The following is a 16,206-nucleotide window of genomic DNA, read 5'->3' as shown; positions in this document are numbered from 1 at the left end:
TTAAATCATTTAGCCAAAGCAGCCTGTCTTGTTCTGAGAGACCTTCCTAGAAGATTCCACCATCATTCCTTCCTACTACTGTTAGTCCAGTTTTTGGTAAATTTATCCCAATAGTGAGTGCTCTTTAGTCTCCAGTTTATATCTGTATCCCTTTGACTTTGATAAAACTACAGAAGAGCTGCTTGAAAAATGTCACTAAGTCATGCTTTAACCCTGGCTCCTTTGGCATGGCCCATGCTTCTTTATCAGTTCTTTTTTGTGTGTCATGGTCTCATTTTCTTTTCAGGCTGCTCCTGAGACCTCTAACTCAGAAGGATTTCCCAAAGTAGCGGTTTTAGCTTTTTTGGCATTCCCATTCTTCATGAATGACTGTTAACAAAACTGGGGCAAAGGCTTAGTCAGGTCTTCTGGTGTCTGAGCTTTAGATGCTACTGATTTTGTATACTGACTCCTGCATGAATATTAGCTCTACTACTTATTAATTAAAGTGACGTGGTTTGCAGGTTACCCTTTAGGTTCTCAGTCATGGCTTTGCATCCAAATAACCTGGGAGGCTTTTTGAAAATGTGGATGCTTGAGACCACTAAAGACCATTCCAGACCCACTAATCAGAATTTCTTAAATAGGACCTAGCATCAGTTTTTTGTTTTTGTCTTTTTTCTAAAACAAGCTCCCTAGATGGATTCTGCTTATTGCCACTTTCTAGATGAGGAAACTCGGGCTTAGACAGGTTAAGTAATTTGCTCAAGGTCACACAGCTACCAAATAGTAGAGGCAGAATTTAAGTCTAGACAGTCTGGTTCCTGAGCCCATACTCTTAATTTCCATGCTTTACTGCTTCTTAATCTGTTCCCAGTGACTGATGCTACCATCTTCCTGGGAACTAGCTTCAAAACCTCAGCATGGGGATTTCTCTGGCGGTCTAGCGATTAAGACTTCACACTTCCAATGCAGGGGTGCGGGTTGGATCCCTGGTCAGGGAACTAAGATCCCACATGCCACGTGGCTCAGCCAAATAAAAAATAAATAAATTGTTAAAATTAAGGGAAAAAAAAGTCTTAAAAAAAACACTTCAGCATGATCTTTAACTGTTTTCTTTCTCTTCTCCCCATATCCAGTAGGTTGCCAAGTCCTGCTGAGTCTTCTTCCATATTTCATATATACCTTTGCTTCTCTGTTCCTGCCTCTTTAGTCTAACTGAACTATTGTTAACTGACTGATCTCACGGACATCTTTCTCTCCTTTCTCTGGTTCATCTTTATTGGCTCCCTATTCCTACAGACTAATAGTCCTTAGCCTAGTATTCAAGATCTTCCCAAGCCTAGCCTTTTCCAACTTTCTCAGTCTTATTTCCCACTATGCACCTTCCTGTAATTTCTTTTTTGGTTGGTCTCAACTGCTTGTTGTCCTCTGTATGCTTCGCTTGCTTTTTTTTTTTTTTGCTCATGCCCTGCCCTAAACCTGAAATCTTTTATTTGTCTGTGAATTTTCAAATCCTACCTACCCTTCAAGGCCTCTTCCAAATAACATTTTTCATGAAGTTGTCTTTAATTTTCTTAGCTAGTAATGATCTCAGTTCATCTGAACTCCTATAGCATTCTGTCACTGAAATTTCTGGTGTATTTCACTTTTTGTCTTATTATTATAGTTATTTATGTTCCTCTCTTTTCTAAAGTCCTAGAAATGAAGAACAGGATCTGGATCTTCACTCATCACCATATCCCTTGCAGCAAATAATAGAGTCTGTGTATAGTACATCTTTAGAGAATGAATGAGTGTGTGAGTGATGATATATGTTTGTCACACTTATAAATACAAAGGAAATGTACTTGACTTTAGCAAGCATAGGATGCTTGATTTCTTATAGGTCTTTCTAAAGATGAACAAAGATACTTCTTTGGAAAATTCCCATTATAGGAAGGAGTTACTGAGAAATGCTCACTTGCAGTGGAAATCCTAGGAAGTCTTCTGAATGTTTAATTTAATTCAGTGCCTGAATAAAAGACACTGGAGGATCAATGCCAGAATCAGAGTGGACATGATAAAGAGTTGTCAGGGCAGGTAGGTTGAGCAGTCAATGAAATATTTGATTGTCTGTCATGTGCCAGGTATACCATGTTTAGTACCTGGGACACAGTGGTTAGCTCAGATGTGGAATAACTGGGAACAAGTAGATCAAATGTCTGGCTCTGTTAATGACTACATCGTGGACTTGTGGATCTACTTACCTAGTTGGCAGGATCTTAGACAGGACTTATATGCTGCTTCTTACCTTGTTCTAATCTATTCTGGGTATGCTTGCGGCAATGACAAGTAGATTTAAAAGAGAGCTGCCACATATCCTATGGAGCCAGATTTTTATTACTGATTTTTGTTTGTTTTAAAATAAAGGCAATGCATGTACACTGGTATGTATCATGACATACATACTTTATAAAATATTTATTTTTTGAAAAGATAATACCTATGTATACATGGTACTTAAAGATGAAAAGATACTGTCTCCTAGTCATCTAGTTTTCCTCTATGTGTTCTTCCACCCTTGCTTTTCCACTTAACCCATATCTTAGAGATATTTACATAAATGTGCAGCAAAATTTGTCTTCTAATGGATAGACCTTAATTTATTTAACTGTTCGCCTACTGCTGGATATGTGGGCTCTCTTTCTTTCTTGGTTCTGACTTGGGAGATGCCTTTATTCAGTGTGCCTGCCCCTTGCCCTCACAGCCAACTAGCTTTTTTTGCTCTCTCCCATAGATGTCATTGTCCCTGAGAATGGAGAACCAGTGGGTACCAGAGAGATCAAATGCTGCATCCGACAGATCCAGGAACTCATCATCTCCCGGCTTAATCAAGCAGTGGCTAATAAGCTGATCAGCTCCGTGGATTACCTACGTGAGAGCTTCGTTGGAACCCTGGAACGGTGTCTGCAGAGCCTGGAGAAGTCTCAGGATGTCTCAGTTCACATCACCAGTAATTATCTCAAACAGGTACTCAAAGGGTAGTTAAGAGCATGTCACAGATAACACGTAAAACAGAATCCACCCATGAGCCCAGCTTCCAGTTAGCCAAGAATTTTACTTTCAGCTTTTTGCCAGTCCAGTTTGAAGTTTATTTTGTTTTCCTATCTCATGACCACTGCCTGTGGGAGGTGCTTGTGAACTGTCAAATTGCAGTTAGGTTGATGAGCAAGAAGATGAAGGTGAAGTAAAGGGGCCCAAATAGTCACAAAATAGATGATCAGCCTGCATTGACTCTGCACATATATTGAGGGATAGATTTGGGAAGCTTGAAACTGGACTGTGTTCTTGAAATAAATATCATATATTGCATTTAAAAAAAATATTTATTTTTTATTTATTTGATTGCACTGGGTCTTAGTTGCGTCAGGCAGGCTCCTTACTTGTGGCATGTGAACTCTTAGTTGCGGCATGCATGTGGGATTTAGTTCCTTGATCAGGGATCGAACCCGGGCTCCCTGCATTGGGAATTCAGAGTCTTATCCACTGCGCCACCAGGGAAGTCCCTCATTTATTGCATTTTTAATTAGCCACTGTACTCAGGGCATATTGACTTTCTTTTGCATATTCTCTTTCAGATCTTAAATGCTGCCTATCATGTTGAAGTCACATTTCACTCAGGGTCCTCCGTTACAAGGATGCTGTGGGAGCAAATCAAACAGGTAGAGGTTGTTTAGGGAAACATTTTTCAGCCCCTAGTTGGCTCAAATGAATCTTGGTTGCTTCAACAGAAGCTGATGTCTAGGATATCTGTCCTAGACAAACTGATGTCTGTCAGTGTAGGTGGCCATTTGTCCTGGTTTCCCTGTCTGGGAGAATTCTGATTTATGCCTGTTCTGAAATAATTATTAACAGTGCCCCCTTTACCTCTTAAAAGTGATGTGTCTAAGTGATATTTTATGGAGCCATAAGACTCTACTTCACTAGCTTCTTCATATTTCTTTTTCCCAACCTAAGTGTTTTCTCAGAACCAGAGGCCATGAGTGTGGTTTTTTTTCTGACATTCAATCTGGCTCTTACATAGAGTTATTTTCTGACTTTAGAAAGGGATTTATCACCACATGCCAGACTCTTGCCAAAGGTGAGCCTGTTGTCTCAAGGTGGGAGGAACCATATTGCTTGGGAATTGACCCCCTACCCAGTGCTTAAAATTGATTACATTAGCTCCCTGATCCCTTATCCAGGCTAGTAATGATGCCTCATGTTGTCAGCATATTTTCAGGTTATATAATTGCTATCCCACTCCAGAGAGCTGACTCCAGTCATACCATTGTGACCCTTAAAACTTAATCTCTATTATGTGTTTGACTTTCTGGACCATTTGTAGTCTGAGAGTGATGCTCCTGCTATCTCAGAAGTCATTAGACATTGTCCACAGTGCGCTGATAGGTATTCGATGGATCTTCCACGCTGCCTACCATCCCCCGGCATCCAGTATTTCTGAGTATTGGAAAGGTCTTCTAAAAACCAGGTCAAAGATTTCTGAGTCTACTTCCCTCACTGCCTCCTAATCCACACACCTGAGTATGGCAGTTTGGTCACTAAAGAAACATCTAAGGATCAGGATGAAAGTGGTGAGGGGTTATGTAGACCACTTCAGTCTTTTGGATTTTTTTTACCTCTGAAAATGTGAATAATATTACCAGAATTGACAAATTACATTAATTTTTTCTGGCACAGTTACTGGTTCAAATAAATGAAGGTTCCTTTCAAAAAAAAAAAAAAAAGAAAAGAAAAGAAAAAAAAAGGGATTTATCAGACACTCCCAGCACTGAATGTAATGTATTGAGGATTTGTGAGCATGCAGACTAGGCCTAGTGTTCTTTGATCGGTTGGGCTGAGCCCTGATTTTGAGGTAAATGGAATTGGGGAGGAGTGTTGGACTTTATACAGCTCTTATCTTAAGATCCTGGCCTAACGAGTGGGTAACCCAGAGAGGGAGGGGAATTGGTTCTTCCTAGTGGTTCCTGTCTCCCATCCCTCAGTCTTCTCACTGTCCTCATCCTGACAGATCATCCAGCGCATCACATGGGTGAGCCCACCTGCCATCACGCTAGAGTGGAAGAGGAAGGTGGCCCAGGAAGCCATCGAGAGCCTCAGTGCCTCCAAGTTGGCCAAGAGCATTTGCAGCCAATTCCGGACACGGCTCAATAGTTCTCATGAGGCTTTCGCAGCCTCCTTGCGGCAGGTGGGTATGTAGGAAAGGAGAGACAGCTGGACCAAGCAGAGAGGCACCTCATCCACTGTGCAGTGTTTTGTCTACTGCTCTCTACATAGTTTTTAAAAAATCATCAGTATATTTTCTTTCTATTCTGTTAAAGGATAATACTAAGTTGTGGGGTGTTTCATCAATAAATTTTTCATGTGGATATTTTTCTAACTCTAGAGAGAATGGAGGGAACTCCATTAATTTCTCCCCACTTCACTAAGTGAGGAATGAAAATTGAGGGGTAGGAATTTTATATGAGTTTACATAGTATTTTAGGAATGAGTGACAGAAAGGGATGACGTTCCAGCTTCCACACGTAGTTTGCAGTTATGTGACATCTGCTTGTCCCTTTCGGGGTGTGTGTATGTGTACATGTATGTGGAGGGGAGGGTGGGTAGATGTGATTATGCCTCCGGGAGGAAAAATTATTACTTAATGAGCACTTACTGTCTGCCAGTCTCTGAGCTATGTGACATGTATCTTACTGAATTCTCACAGATATCCTCATGAGGTAGATATTATTATCCCTATATAATATGTGAGGAAGCCAAAGCTGGAGACCTGATAAGTCATATTTCTTTCTTCTCTTTCCCTCTCAGCTGGAAGCTGGCCACTCAGGCCGGTTGGAGAAAACTGAAGATCTATGGCTGAAGGTTCGGAAAGATCATGCTCCCCGCCTGGCCCGCCTTTCCTTGGAAAGCCGTTCTTTACAGGATGTCTTGCTGCATCGTGAGTCCTTATTTTTTTTCCCCTAGTAAATTGGAGGAGGATTCTGGATACTGACATCCCCATGTCCAACCTCCTTGCAAAGCTGCCCAGACATCCACTGATGTATTTTTGAATTTCTGATGAAGTCTCTTTGGTCCTGCTACTTATATTGTTCAAATAACACAACCAAAGTTTATCTAAATTAAACCAGTTAGGTTACTGCTGGTTTAGAAAGCATCCAGATTTCTTCCCCTGGTGTAATTATGACTTCCTGCTTCTAGGCAGGTCCACGTCTAAGAATCTTAGAGAGATTGTCCTGCACGTTCCCATCCTTCCTGCCTTATCTCTGTCTCTGTACTTTCCAGATAAACCTAAACTGGGACAGGAGCTGGGCCGGGGCCAGTATGGTGTGGTGTACCTATGTGACAATTGGGGGGGACACTTCCCTTGTGCCCTCAAGTCGGTTGTCCCTCCAGATGAGAAGCATTGGAATGACCTAGCTTTGGAGTTCCACTACATGAGGTAGGTTCTGCTCTCATTCATCTTTGTGGGGAACAATCCAGAGAAGAAGCTAGAAGCCTGGTATAAATTTTGTACCAAGAGCTATAGTATGCCTTGTCTCTCCTTTCCTATGTCTCAAAGTGCTGTAGACCAGTATTTTGGTGTCTGGCCCAGAAATGTGCTCTCTTCAGGCCTCTACTGCCTTTACCTGCCCTTTCCGCACCATACTGATTTCTCAGACCTATCCTTCCATTTGACTTTCTTTCTCAGTCCTTAAGGCTTGTCAGTTTTTAGATTCCGTAATTCTCTGTCTTTGCCCTCTCTCTGTACTGAGGGCCATTACCTCTGGGCCTGGACTAAGCGCATTAGGGTTATTTCTCAGGGTTATTCCTTCCCCGTGGTGACATGCTATGCAAGGTTAGCACCTAGCCCGCTCCTCACCAGGTCTCTGCCGAAACATGAGCGATTGGTGGATCTGCATGGCTCTGTCATCGACTACAGCTACGGTGGTGGCTCCAGCATTGCCGTGCTGCTCATTATGGAGCGGCTGCACCGGGACCTCTACACTGGGCTGAAGGTGAGGCGGGGCAAGTGGGGAGTGAGGTCCAGCTGGCAGCCAGAGCCACAGGTTCTTTCTGGCCTCTCCTCCTTTCTGCTTTATTCAGAGCCTCTAGCTCTCATGAGATGTTGTTGCAATAATCAAGCTTTACTACCTTCATTTCAAAAAAAACCTTAAAAATGTCTCAAAGTATGTTTTTTGGCCCAGTTTATATCCAGAATACTGCAATTCGCCACTTTTACCTCTCGTGGTAGTGGTAAAAATCTAGACTACACAGAAGAGCAGAAAAGCTTCCTATAACTCTGCTATTCTTTCTCTTTTTTGTTCTCAGTAAACTGCGCCAGTTTTTGTTGTCAGCAGATACGTCTCAGTGACTGCTTTGTATAAGGCCCTATATTGAGCAACGTAAGGGGATATCAAAAAGTATACTCGGCCAAGGGGCTTTTAAAAGAATTGTAGTCGGTGAATATTTCATGAACAGGTGGCATTTGAGTTTGATAAGTATACCCCGATGGGTAAAATTTGGGCAGATGGAAAGAAGAGGTCATACCAGGGGGAGGGACTAGCATAGTGCCCAGAACATTTGAAGGGCACTATGACTCTGTTGGAGCAGCTTGTTCATTTGGGGACTAGAGGGGAGATAATATGCAAAGGAATGTTGGGAACAAATTATAGAAGACCAAAAATGTTACGAATTCCATAGAATTCAAATTCTGTTGTAGAAAATGAGATGTGAAAGATTTTGAATGAAGGTAAAATACCCTCAGTTGGATGTTGAGTTCCCCTCATCTAAAACAGCCACCAGCAGGGAAGTAGAGAGGTTTCTTTTGTTTGTCCTCTACATTGGAGCTAAGCCTAGAGTATCCAGTAGGTCCCTTCTGACAGATGCCTCTTGTACCAGTTTGTATGGAAGCTTATAGAAATAAGACAGAAGAGTCTTTAGAAATGCTTGCAGGAGCCATGAGAAATCAAGACAGTGAAGAAAATGACTCTCCAGGTGGAGCGCCTCCCTCTTCATTTCAGGGGAGTTAAGCTCAGCCCCATGTGATGATTTTCCATAGGTGGGTTAGAGAACCACATATGGGCTTTTGGGTGAGTGATATAACATTCTCCAGAATTCAAGAGACCCCAATTGGAGGCTTGGTAGAAGTAAGATGAGTGACTTTGGTATTTGAATCCACAAAACCAAACCTGGGCTAACCAGGCCTACAAAGCAATGGAAGTAAATCTGCCCGAGAGTCCTAGAAATACTCACTTTGAGCCTCTAAGGCAGTTCTAGAGTTTGTTCACAGTTAGAGATGAGCTCATGCCTGCAGGCGTTTGGTTGTGGCTCTCCTAGTCATGTGCAGGGATCATCCAGCTGGCCAAAGTGTGCCTCCAGGGGATTCGATCTGGCCTTCAGAGCTTGCCCTTCCTTGCTTTTCCTTTATTCCACTCCTGACTGCCTTCCTCTTCCCCTATCCTCCATCCACTTTTCTGCCCTTGTGTACCCTAGTGAGTCAGTCTTTCAGTACGTCACAGAAGGAACTCTTAGTTCGTGTGAGCAAGTTGGATTGAGGAGTTATCTTCTTAGTAACAAGTAAGCCCTTTTGTCTCCCCAAGGCTGGGCTGACCCTGGAGACCCGTTTGCAGATAGCACTAGACGTGGTGGAAGGAATCCGCTTCCTGCACAGCCAGGGGCTTGTCCACCGTGATATCAAACTCAAAAATGTGCTGGTAAGTAAGAGCTATTTCCCGAAGATAACTCCCTGTCTCTTTGTGTAAGTGACCTTTGGAGGGAGGTACACATAAATGCAAATCTGGTCACAGGAAAAGACTGGGGGGAGAGTGGTGCAGTTAGCAGAGTAGATGGATGGCATCTTGGACCTGAAGCTTAGGGAGGAGTTGCATCATAGGCTTAGCTTATATTGTTTAAGGTTTTTTCTCCCAACACTGGTGAGAAAATGTAAACTTACAGAAGGGCTGAAAGAGTGGCACAAGGAAGACCCACATGCTGTCCACCCAGCTTCGTATTCTCTCTCCCAGCGTCGTCTCTCTGTTTCTGTCTCTCTCTCTTCACACACACATACACACACGTTTTTTTACTGAACTATATGAGAGTAAGTTGCAGATAAAACTTTACTCCTAAATACTTCAGCTTGTATCTTCTAAGGAAAAGGACATTCTTCCACATAATTAAAATGCCATTATCACACCTAAGAAATTTAAATTGATACAGTATGATTAGTTAATATACAGTCTCTATTAACATTTTCCAGTTGTCCCAAATATGTTCAGCTATCCCAGATATGGTCTATTTGTTTGATCCAGGATCCAATCCAAGGATCATACAGTGCATTTTGTCATGTTTCTTTAGCCTCTTTTAATCTAGAATAGTCCTTCTGCCTTTTTTTTTGCTTTTGTGACATTAATATTTTTGAGGATTCCAGGTCTTGTTATTGCTTAGGGTTTGAGATGCTAGATGAGGACTGAGATGGGTAAATATACCTTAAAAGGTAAGATAGTCATGAACCTACCAGTCCTGTTATCTAAATTATAAAGAATCTTTTGATATACTCCTTTTGAAAATATATTGGGTTATCATTGAAGTGTCTCTGGCAACATTTAAATGATATATAAAGATGATAGCAGTTTTGGAAGAAGGGAAATAGCTTCCTAAAATTATAGGCTAAAACCTAAGAGGCTTGTCAGTAGCCAAATGAGACATAGATGTTATTTTTAATTTTTATTTTTATTGAAGTATAGTTGATTTATAATGTGTTAGTTTCTAGTGTACAGCAAAGTGATTCAGTTCTACATATATATTTTTTTCATATTCTTTTCCATTTTACATTATTACAAGATATTGAATATAGTTCCCTGTGCTAGAGAGTAGGACCTTGTTGTTTATCTGTTTTATATATAGTAGTTTGTATATGCTAATCCCAAACTCCTAATGTATCCCTCTCCACCCCCTTTCCCCTTTGGTAACCATAAGTTTGTTTCCTATGTCTGTGAGTCTGCTTCTGTTTTGTAAATAAGTTCATTTGTATCACATTTTAGATTCTACATAGAAGTGATATCATATGATATTTGTCTTTCTCTGTCTGACTGACTTCACTTCTTCTGATAATCTCTAGGTCCATCCATGTTACTGCAAGTGGCATTGTATCATTCCTTTTTTTATGGCTGAGTAGTATTCCATTGTGTGTGTATATATATATATATATATATATATATATATATATACACCACATCTTCTTTATCCATTTATCTGAGACATAGATTTATTGTCTTGGACCTTAGGAAAGGAAACTAGAGGAAATTAAAAAATTCTCCTCAGCAGACCAGAGGACCTCAATCTTCTTACTTAGCAACTTTCTGCCCTGGGTTCTGGAGTCTGGTCAGAGGAGAACAATCAGAAACTGAAATACTTTCCTCAGTTATTCATTCTTTCAAGACTTGCTAAGCTCCTGATATGTGCTAGGCACTATGCTGAGTGCTGGGGATACAAAGATGAAAAAGAGTCCTTGCCATCAGGTTGCTTACAGTCTGGGGAGAAGACAGTAATGGGGGTGACTCTGGAGGCAGAGTTAAGTACTGCTATGAGGTAGATGCCTACTTTTGAGCTTGGGTATGCTGCTGAACACTATGTGCAGGACCAGGCATAGGGTGACTCTCACCCTGCTTTGTTGGCAGTTAGACAAGCAGAACCGTGCCAAGATCACTGACTTAGGATTCTGCAAGCCAGAGGCCATGATGTCTGGCAGCATTGTGGGGACACCAATCCATATGGCCCCTGAGCTTTTCACAGGTAAGCTGGAGGGCAGGGAGGGGTCTGGGCAGGGCTCTGTATTGTAACCAAGTCCTACCCTTTGGGCTGAATAGTATCCACAAGTACTGCTGGCAGTTCTGGCACAGGCAGGGGAGAAACCAGAACAGGAGAAATCTACAACAGGTAGGGGAGAAAGTGAAGAGGTAAAGGGACAAGAAAGAAAAGTGTAACGGAGTCACCAGCTGTTCTTTTGGATATCTCTCTGGGCTGTTAGTACCATAATTGCCATAGTCAACCAATTATTTAATCCTAAAGTACTGATCGAATAACTCCTATGTAATCAGAATCATCCTCTATCATTAAAGAACTTACAGTTGACAGAGATATATTAAGAGTGGTAAAATAATTAGGAAGCAGTATAAGACAGCATGTGATTAAGTGCTACGTAATGTAATGTTGGTGTTCAGAGGAGAAATGTTTGATGGTTTTGTGGTAGAGGTGAAATTCTGGATAGAAATTGAGATCTGGAAAATTTGGTGGGTAGAAAGAGAACTCAATATATTGATTAAGTATATTCTTTGAACTAGGCAGTGTGGGTATATGTCATATATTTTGTTCCACTTAATCCTCATGACAGTTCTGTGGTGATATTGATGCATTTCTATGTCCATATTGTGGATAAAGTTAAGTCGGGGCCAAGTTGATGAAGAAACCCACCCCAAAACACTGAGCTAGAAGTGACGAGGCTGAGATTGGAATCTAGGTCTTTCTGTCTCCAGAGCCCAACCATGTTATGAAGGAGAGAAAATTCTGGAGGCCGGGGAAGAGAAATATGAGCAAAATTGCCCAACAGAAATAAGCATGACAGGAAAGAATCAATTCAGGGAGTAATAGCAAACAAGTTGGAGATAAGATATAGCTTGAAGTTCATGTGGTGGAGTGAAGGCTTGATGTGGAAGAAGTAAGGAGCTATTGGGCTTTTGAGCAGGTGAGGGATGAAAAGAAATATTTATGGAAGATGTTTATGGAAATGCTTAGCAGCAGTAGGTAAAGGGAATTGAGTGGCAGGAACCAAGTAGGGAGACCAGTGGTGGTTGTCTCTAGGATTAAATTGGTAGTAGTGCTGAAACAAAACAAATGTTACAGATTTGAGATCAATTCAGAGGAAGAATGGGCAAGATTTTGTGATTAACTTGATATGGGCAATGAACAGAAAAGAATGATTAAAAGATGACTCTGAGGTTTTGAGCCTGAATGTGGATGAGGAAGGTTGTGTCATTGCCAGGGAAGGTGGAAAGGGAATTGCAGGTCAATCATTAGTACTCTTAAGACTTAAAATTAGCAATTTATAATATTTGGATTTCTTTCATTAGCCTTGGACACAAGTCTTCCCACAGTTCTTCACTGAGTGACACATATAAGGACTAGGAGTTAGTTGGATGGCTGTAGTCCTGTGCACATTGAAAGAAGTAGACAGCCGTTATTTTTCTTTCCCTGACTTTTTAAAAAAATTTCTATTTCCACTTCTATTATTTTATCTTAGCTACTTCATATTTAAATTCCTTTGATTGCTTCTACTGCAGTTCATCCTATCGCTGTAAAAATAACCTTTCTAAAATATTTTCTTCATGTCATCTCCTGCTCTAAAGCATAAATGACTCCTACTGCCCACCAAATCCAGACTCTTCTGTCTGACTTTAAAAATCTTTATGTTCTGGTTCCAACCTATCTGTCCACCTGTATTTCCCAACTTTATTTCCCTAACATGACCTTTTAGGATTAATCTTTTTGACTGTCCCATTAAAATAAAAGGCCTATTTTCCTTCTTTGTCAAGTTCTAGTCTTGGCTCTCTTAATCTTTAGCCCTCCCAGTGCCATAGTTTTTTGCATTATAAAATGGGCATTATAAATGTGTCCTGCCTAACAGGGTTATTATAAGAGATAATGGATATTAAAGGCTTTAGAAAAAAATGTGTAAGGACGTCTGCAGATGCACGTTCATGGTGATGCTGTTGATTCCCTCCGTGGCTCACTGCTCTCCCCCTTTCTTGCTGTAGGGAAGTATGATAATTCCGTGGATGTCTACGCTTTTGGCATTCTTTTCTGGTATATCTGCTCAGGCTCTGTCAAGCTCCCTGAGGCATTTGAGAGGTGTGCCAGCAAAGACCATCTCTGGAACAATGTGCGGCGAGGTAAGAGCAGGAGCCCTGCTTTGCCCTAACTCCCCTGGCGAGAGCCGACTGAGACCAGGCACTGCCGCAGCGGCCTCCCGTCCCCCTCTCTGGCCACTCCACAGCAGGACCTCATACACATTTAAACCATCATGGAATCCAGAAAAGACATTTAAGTCAAACGTTTGCTTCCAGGCAGCGTGGTTCTGAACTCTCAGAAAGGCTTTTTTCTTTAAAATTTCTAACTCTTCAGCTTCCTATGCCAGTGTATTCCAGTTTTTCATCACTATTAGGTTCTAACCTAGATATTTGCAGTTGAAGCCGCAGCTCATTGCACTGTTTGGCATCCTGAGCCCCAACTGGGTAGTCAGCCTGTGAGCTGATCTTGCCTCTTGGTTGTGTTGGTTCCCTTCTCGCTGCCTCTGGTCTTATTTCCATGCTCCCTTCTCTAGGGGCCCGTCCAGAACGCCTTCCTGTGTTTGATGAGGAGTGCTGGCAGTTGATGGAAGCCTGTTGGGATGGTGACCCCTCTCAGAGACCTCTCTTGGGCATTGTCCAGCCCATGCTCCAGGGCATCATGGACCGGCTGTGCAAGTCACATTCTGAGAGGCCACACAGAGGACTCGATGATTCTACTTGAAAGCAGAGACCTTTCTCTTTCACTCTTTATTTCTTTCCTTCCCCTCACCTTTCGGCTATGGGAAGAATTTGACATTTATTCATTACAGAGTGCTCCCAAGGGGATTGATGCTTGCTGGGCACCTTGAGACCCTCCCAGGCAGAGATGACTCCTGGATAGTGGAAAGTTGGATGGCTGTTTGAGCACATCCAGCAGTTCAGTGGTACCCAAGCTATTTCTTTAGCCAGGAAATCAGTAAAAATCTCTACTCTATGAAATCTGAAGAAAAGTTTTACATGGTTCCCTTTTCCAGACTGTCTTTTAACTCCAGCTCTAATCAGGACTCTGTGCTCCCATTGTGGAGCCCACATTCCTAACATTCTTAGAAGCCTTAGTTCATACCCCCATTTACAGATGGGAGGTTAGGTTTTTCTCCACCGAGAGTCCCTTTTCAGTTTATACCCTGTGGCTTAGTCTGCTCTCAGACACCAGTTTTCTAGCTGATTCCCCACATTTTTTTGCCTGAGGAGGGAGGGGCTAATACTTAGTAAGGAGATGTGTGGTTACAGTTCATTTTTAAAGTATTCTGAGAAAAGGTGCAAAATATTCCTGAAAGTCTCCAGGCCAGCCAAAGTCCACATGTAGATATTTGGAAGTGTTATTTAAACACTCAGCAGGCTGAGTACAGGAATACATGTGTGTAACACGTGCGTGTACTTTGCTTTTGTTTAGTAACAGTGTCCGCTAATTTTGGGTTCTTTGTTCCTTGGCACCCATTATTTAAGTGATGGAATGCCATGAAATGTACTGTATTGTATATTACTTGGGAAGACACTAGATAGTCAAAGAAGTCTGGCAGCACTTGGGCCGTAGAGGGCTCAAGACCAAAGTCCTGAAGATTTTACCTCCCAGCTTTGGTTGTGTGTGCTCCCACCTGGTGAGGTGAGATTGTGGCTGGGGGAGGAAGAAGGATGGGGTGAAAGAATTACCCTTACCGCATTCCACCCTTCTTACCAACTTAATTAGGGCGATTTATGCCAGCCTGCAAATGATCACCTGGCCATTTGTAATGCGCTTGAAGTCTGGTCACTTCTGTTGCTTCAGAATTGAGTGAGGAATCTTCCTGCAGAGCAATCAGAAGATACAGTGGAGACTGGGGCTCCAAAATAGCTGCCCTAGTGCCTAGGGAGACAGCGGCAAGGGCAGTCTGGGGGTGGGGGGAGCTGCGCTGAGGAATGCACGTTGGGGTGAGGTTTCCACAGGCATGCCCTAGTTCCCTAGATTCCCTGCAGAGGGTGGCTCATTCATTGAGCAAAAGCCTTTCACTTCTCTGGGAAGGAGGACTGTGGTGGTTCTTCCCAGACCAAAGAAGTCATTTGTGACTCCATCCGTTTCAAGGGGACAGAGCCTAGGCAGCAGCTTCTCCTAATTTTTAACACTAAAATGCAAGGAAAGAGTGAAGGGAAGGATATATTACTACCACTGATAGAAACAGGGGACTGGTAGAATTCTCAACGAGTACCTCTCCACTCTCTAAGTGCATTTTTTTGGTATTTTCACTTGAGCTGCCAAAGAGGTGTTGACAAAGTTTCTTCCTGATCAGCGAAGTAGTTTGGGGTAGCAGGGCTGCAAAGTGATAACTGCACTGAATGACACTTTATTTTTTGGCTTATTATTTAGCACTGAGAAGCCAAGGGTGATTGGTGATTATAATAGCACTTTGGGGAACAGACTCCCTCTGGCCTTGCTTTGGAGAGAAGGCATTCGTGGTATTCCATCTGACGAATCCAGGGAAACTCCAAAGCCCATACTGCATCAGAGTGGGATAAATGGCCCTCGAAGAGTCCGTTGCCAAAAGAGAGTTGCTTTCTTTGAGTTTTCAAAGCTTGATTTCTGGAGTTTCTGGACCAAATAACCCATTTTTTTCTTTAAAAGAAAAAACAGAGGGTTTATCCTTCTAAATATGGGGGTGGGGTGGGCTGGGTTAGGGCTAGAATGATGTTTAGGTGGGTTTGGAGAGAGTAACCTTGAGAAACTTGTATGGCAAACTCCCTTGGGCATTTTAAGTAGCACTACTGTTCTTAAAAGGGTTTTATTTTTCACTTTATCTGCTTTGTTAACATCCAGTCCACAGAGCTGATGGAAGAGACTGTGTGTGAACACCTGACGTTGGGGGGCCACCTTACTCAGAGGGTCAGAAAGGAAGTTGGTCCGGGCAGCTTATTGTCTTTTGTCTTTATGTAATGTTTGTTTGTTTTAAAGGACTAATGTTTATTATTACAATGTTAAATAAAAGTGTAATATACTAAGTGTGTAGAATAAAAGTGCAATAACAAGAGAAAATTACTTTGGCACAAACTTCAGTTCTTACACTCTCTCCCTTCTTGCGCTACTTGTCTCTTTCCATAATATTGTTACAGCAGGACAGTGTTAATTGTGTATATTTTTAAGAGATGCAACTATGGATTGTCTTCATTTAGTGTAATTTTGGGTTTGGGTGTGGTTTTATAGAGTATTCTGGGATGCACAAACACCAGATGTGCTGTATAATAAAGATCACATTAACGTTTTAGGTTTACATCTGTTTGGCTTTTGTTTTCCCTTATCTCACTGTGTCTACAGGATGCTCCCTATTCCATTCCATTTCCACTGGGACCCTAGAGG

At 42.0% G+C, this 16,206-nt stretch overlaps 1 protein-coding gene across 2 annotated transcripts in view; it reads left to right on the top strand.

The window, feature by feature from the left end:
• DSTYK (dual serine/threonine and tyrosine protein kinase) overlaps positions 1-15,905 on the top strand; it is a 47,348-nt gene extending 31,443 nt beyond the window's left edge. For both annotated transcript variants that reach the window (XM_057727712.1, XM_057727711.1), the window contains exons 4-13: positions 2,759-2,991; positions 3,600-3,683; positions 5,033-5,209; positions 5,830-5,959; positions 6,304-6,460; positions 6,884-7,016; positions 8,601-8,714; positions 10,677-10,791; positions 12,810-12,944; positions 13,376-15,905. In XM_057727712.1, coding sequence (XP_057583695.1) covers positions 2,759-2,991; positions 3,600-3,683; positions 5,033-5,209; positions 5,830-5,959; positions 6,304-6,460; positions 6,884-7,016; positions 8,601-8,714; positions 10,677-10,791; positions 12,810-12,944; positions 13,376-13,563 — 1,466 coding nt within the window. In that variant the 3' untranslated portion in view covers positions 13,564-15,905. The remainder of the gene's footprint in view (positions 1-2,758; positions 2,992-3,599; positions 3,684-5,032; positions 5,210-5,829; positions 5,960-6,303; positions 6,461-6,883; positions 7,017-8,600; positions 8,715-10,676; positions 10,792-12,809; positions 12,945-13,375) is intronic.
• Positions 15,906-16,206: the final 301 nt, after the last annotated feature.

Source organism: Hippopotamus amphibius, chromosome 3, assembly GCF_030028045.1.
Source record: "Hippopotamus amphibius kiboko isolate mHipAmp2 chromosome 3, mHipAmp2.hap2, whole genome shotgun sequence".
Classification (NCBI taxonomy): Eukaryota; Metazoa; Chordata; class Mammalia; order Artiodactyla; family Hippopotamidae; genus Hippopotamus; species Hippopotamus amphibius.
The sequence above is the reverse complement of the archived record's forward strand: the minus strand, read 5'-3'. Positions and strand labels throughout refer to the sequence as shown.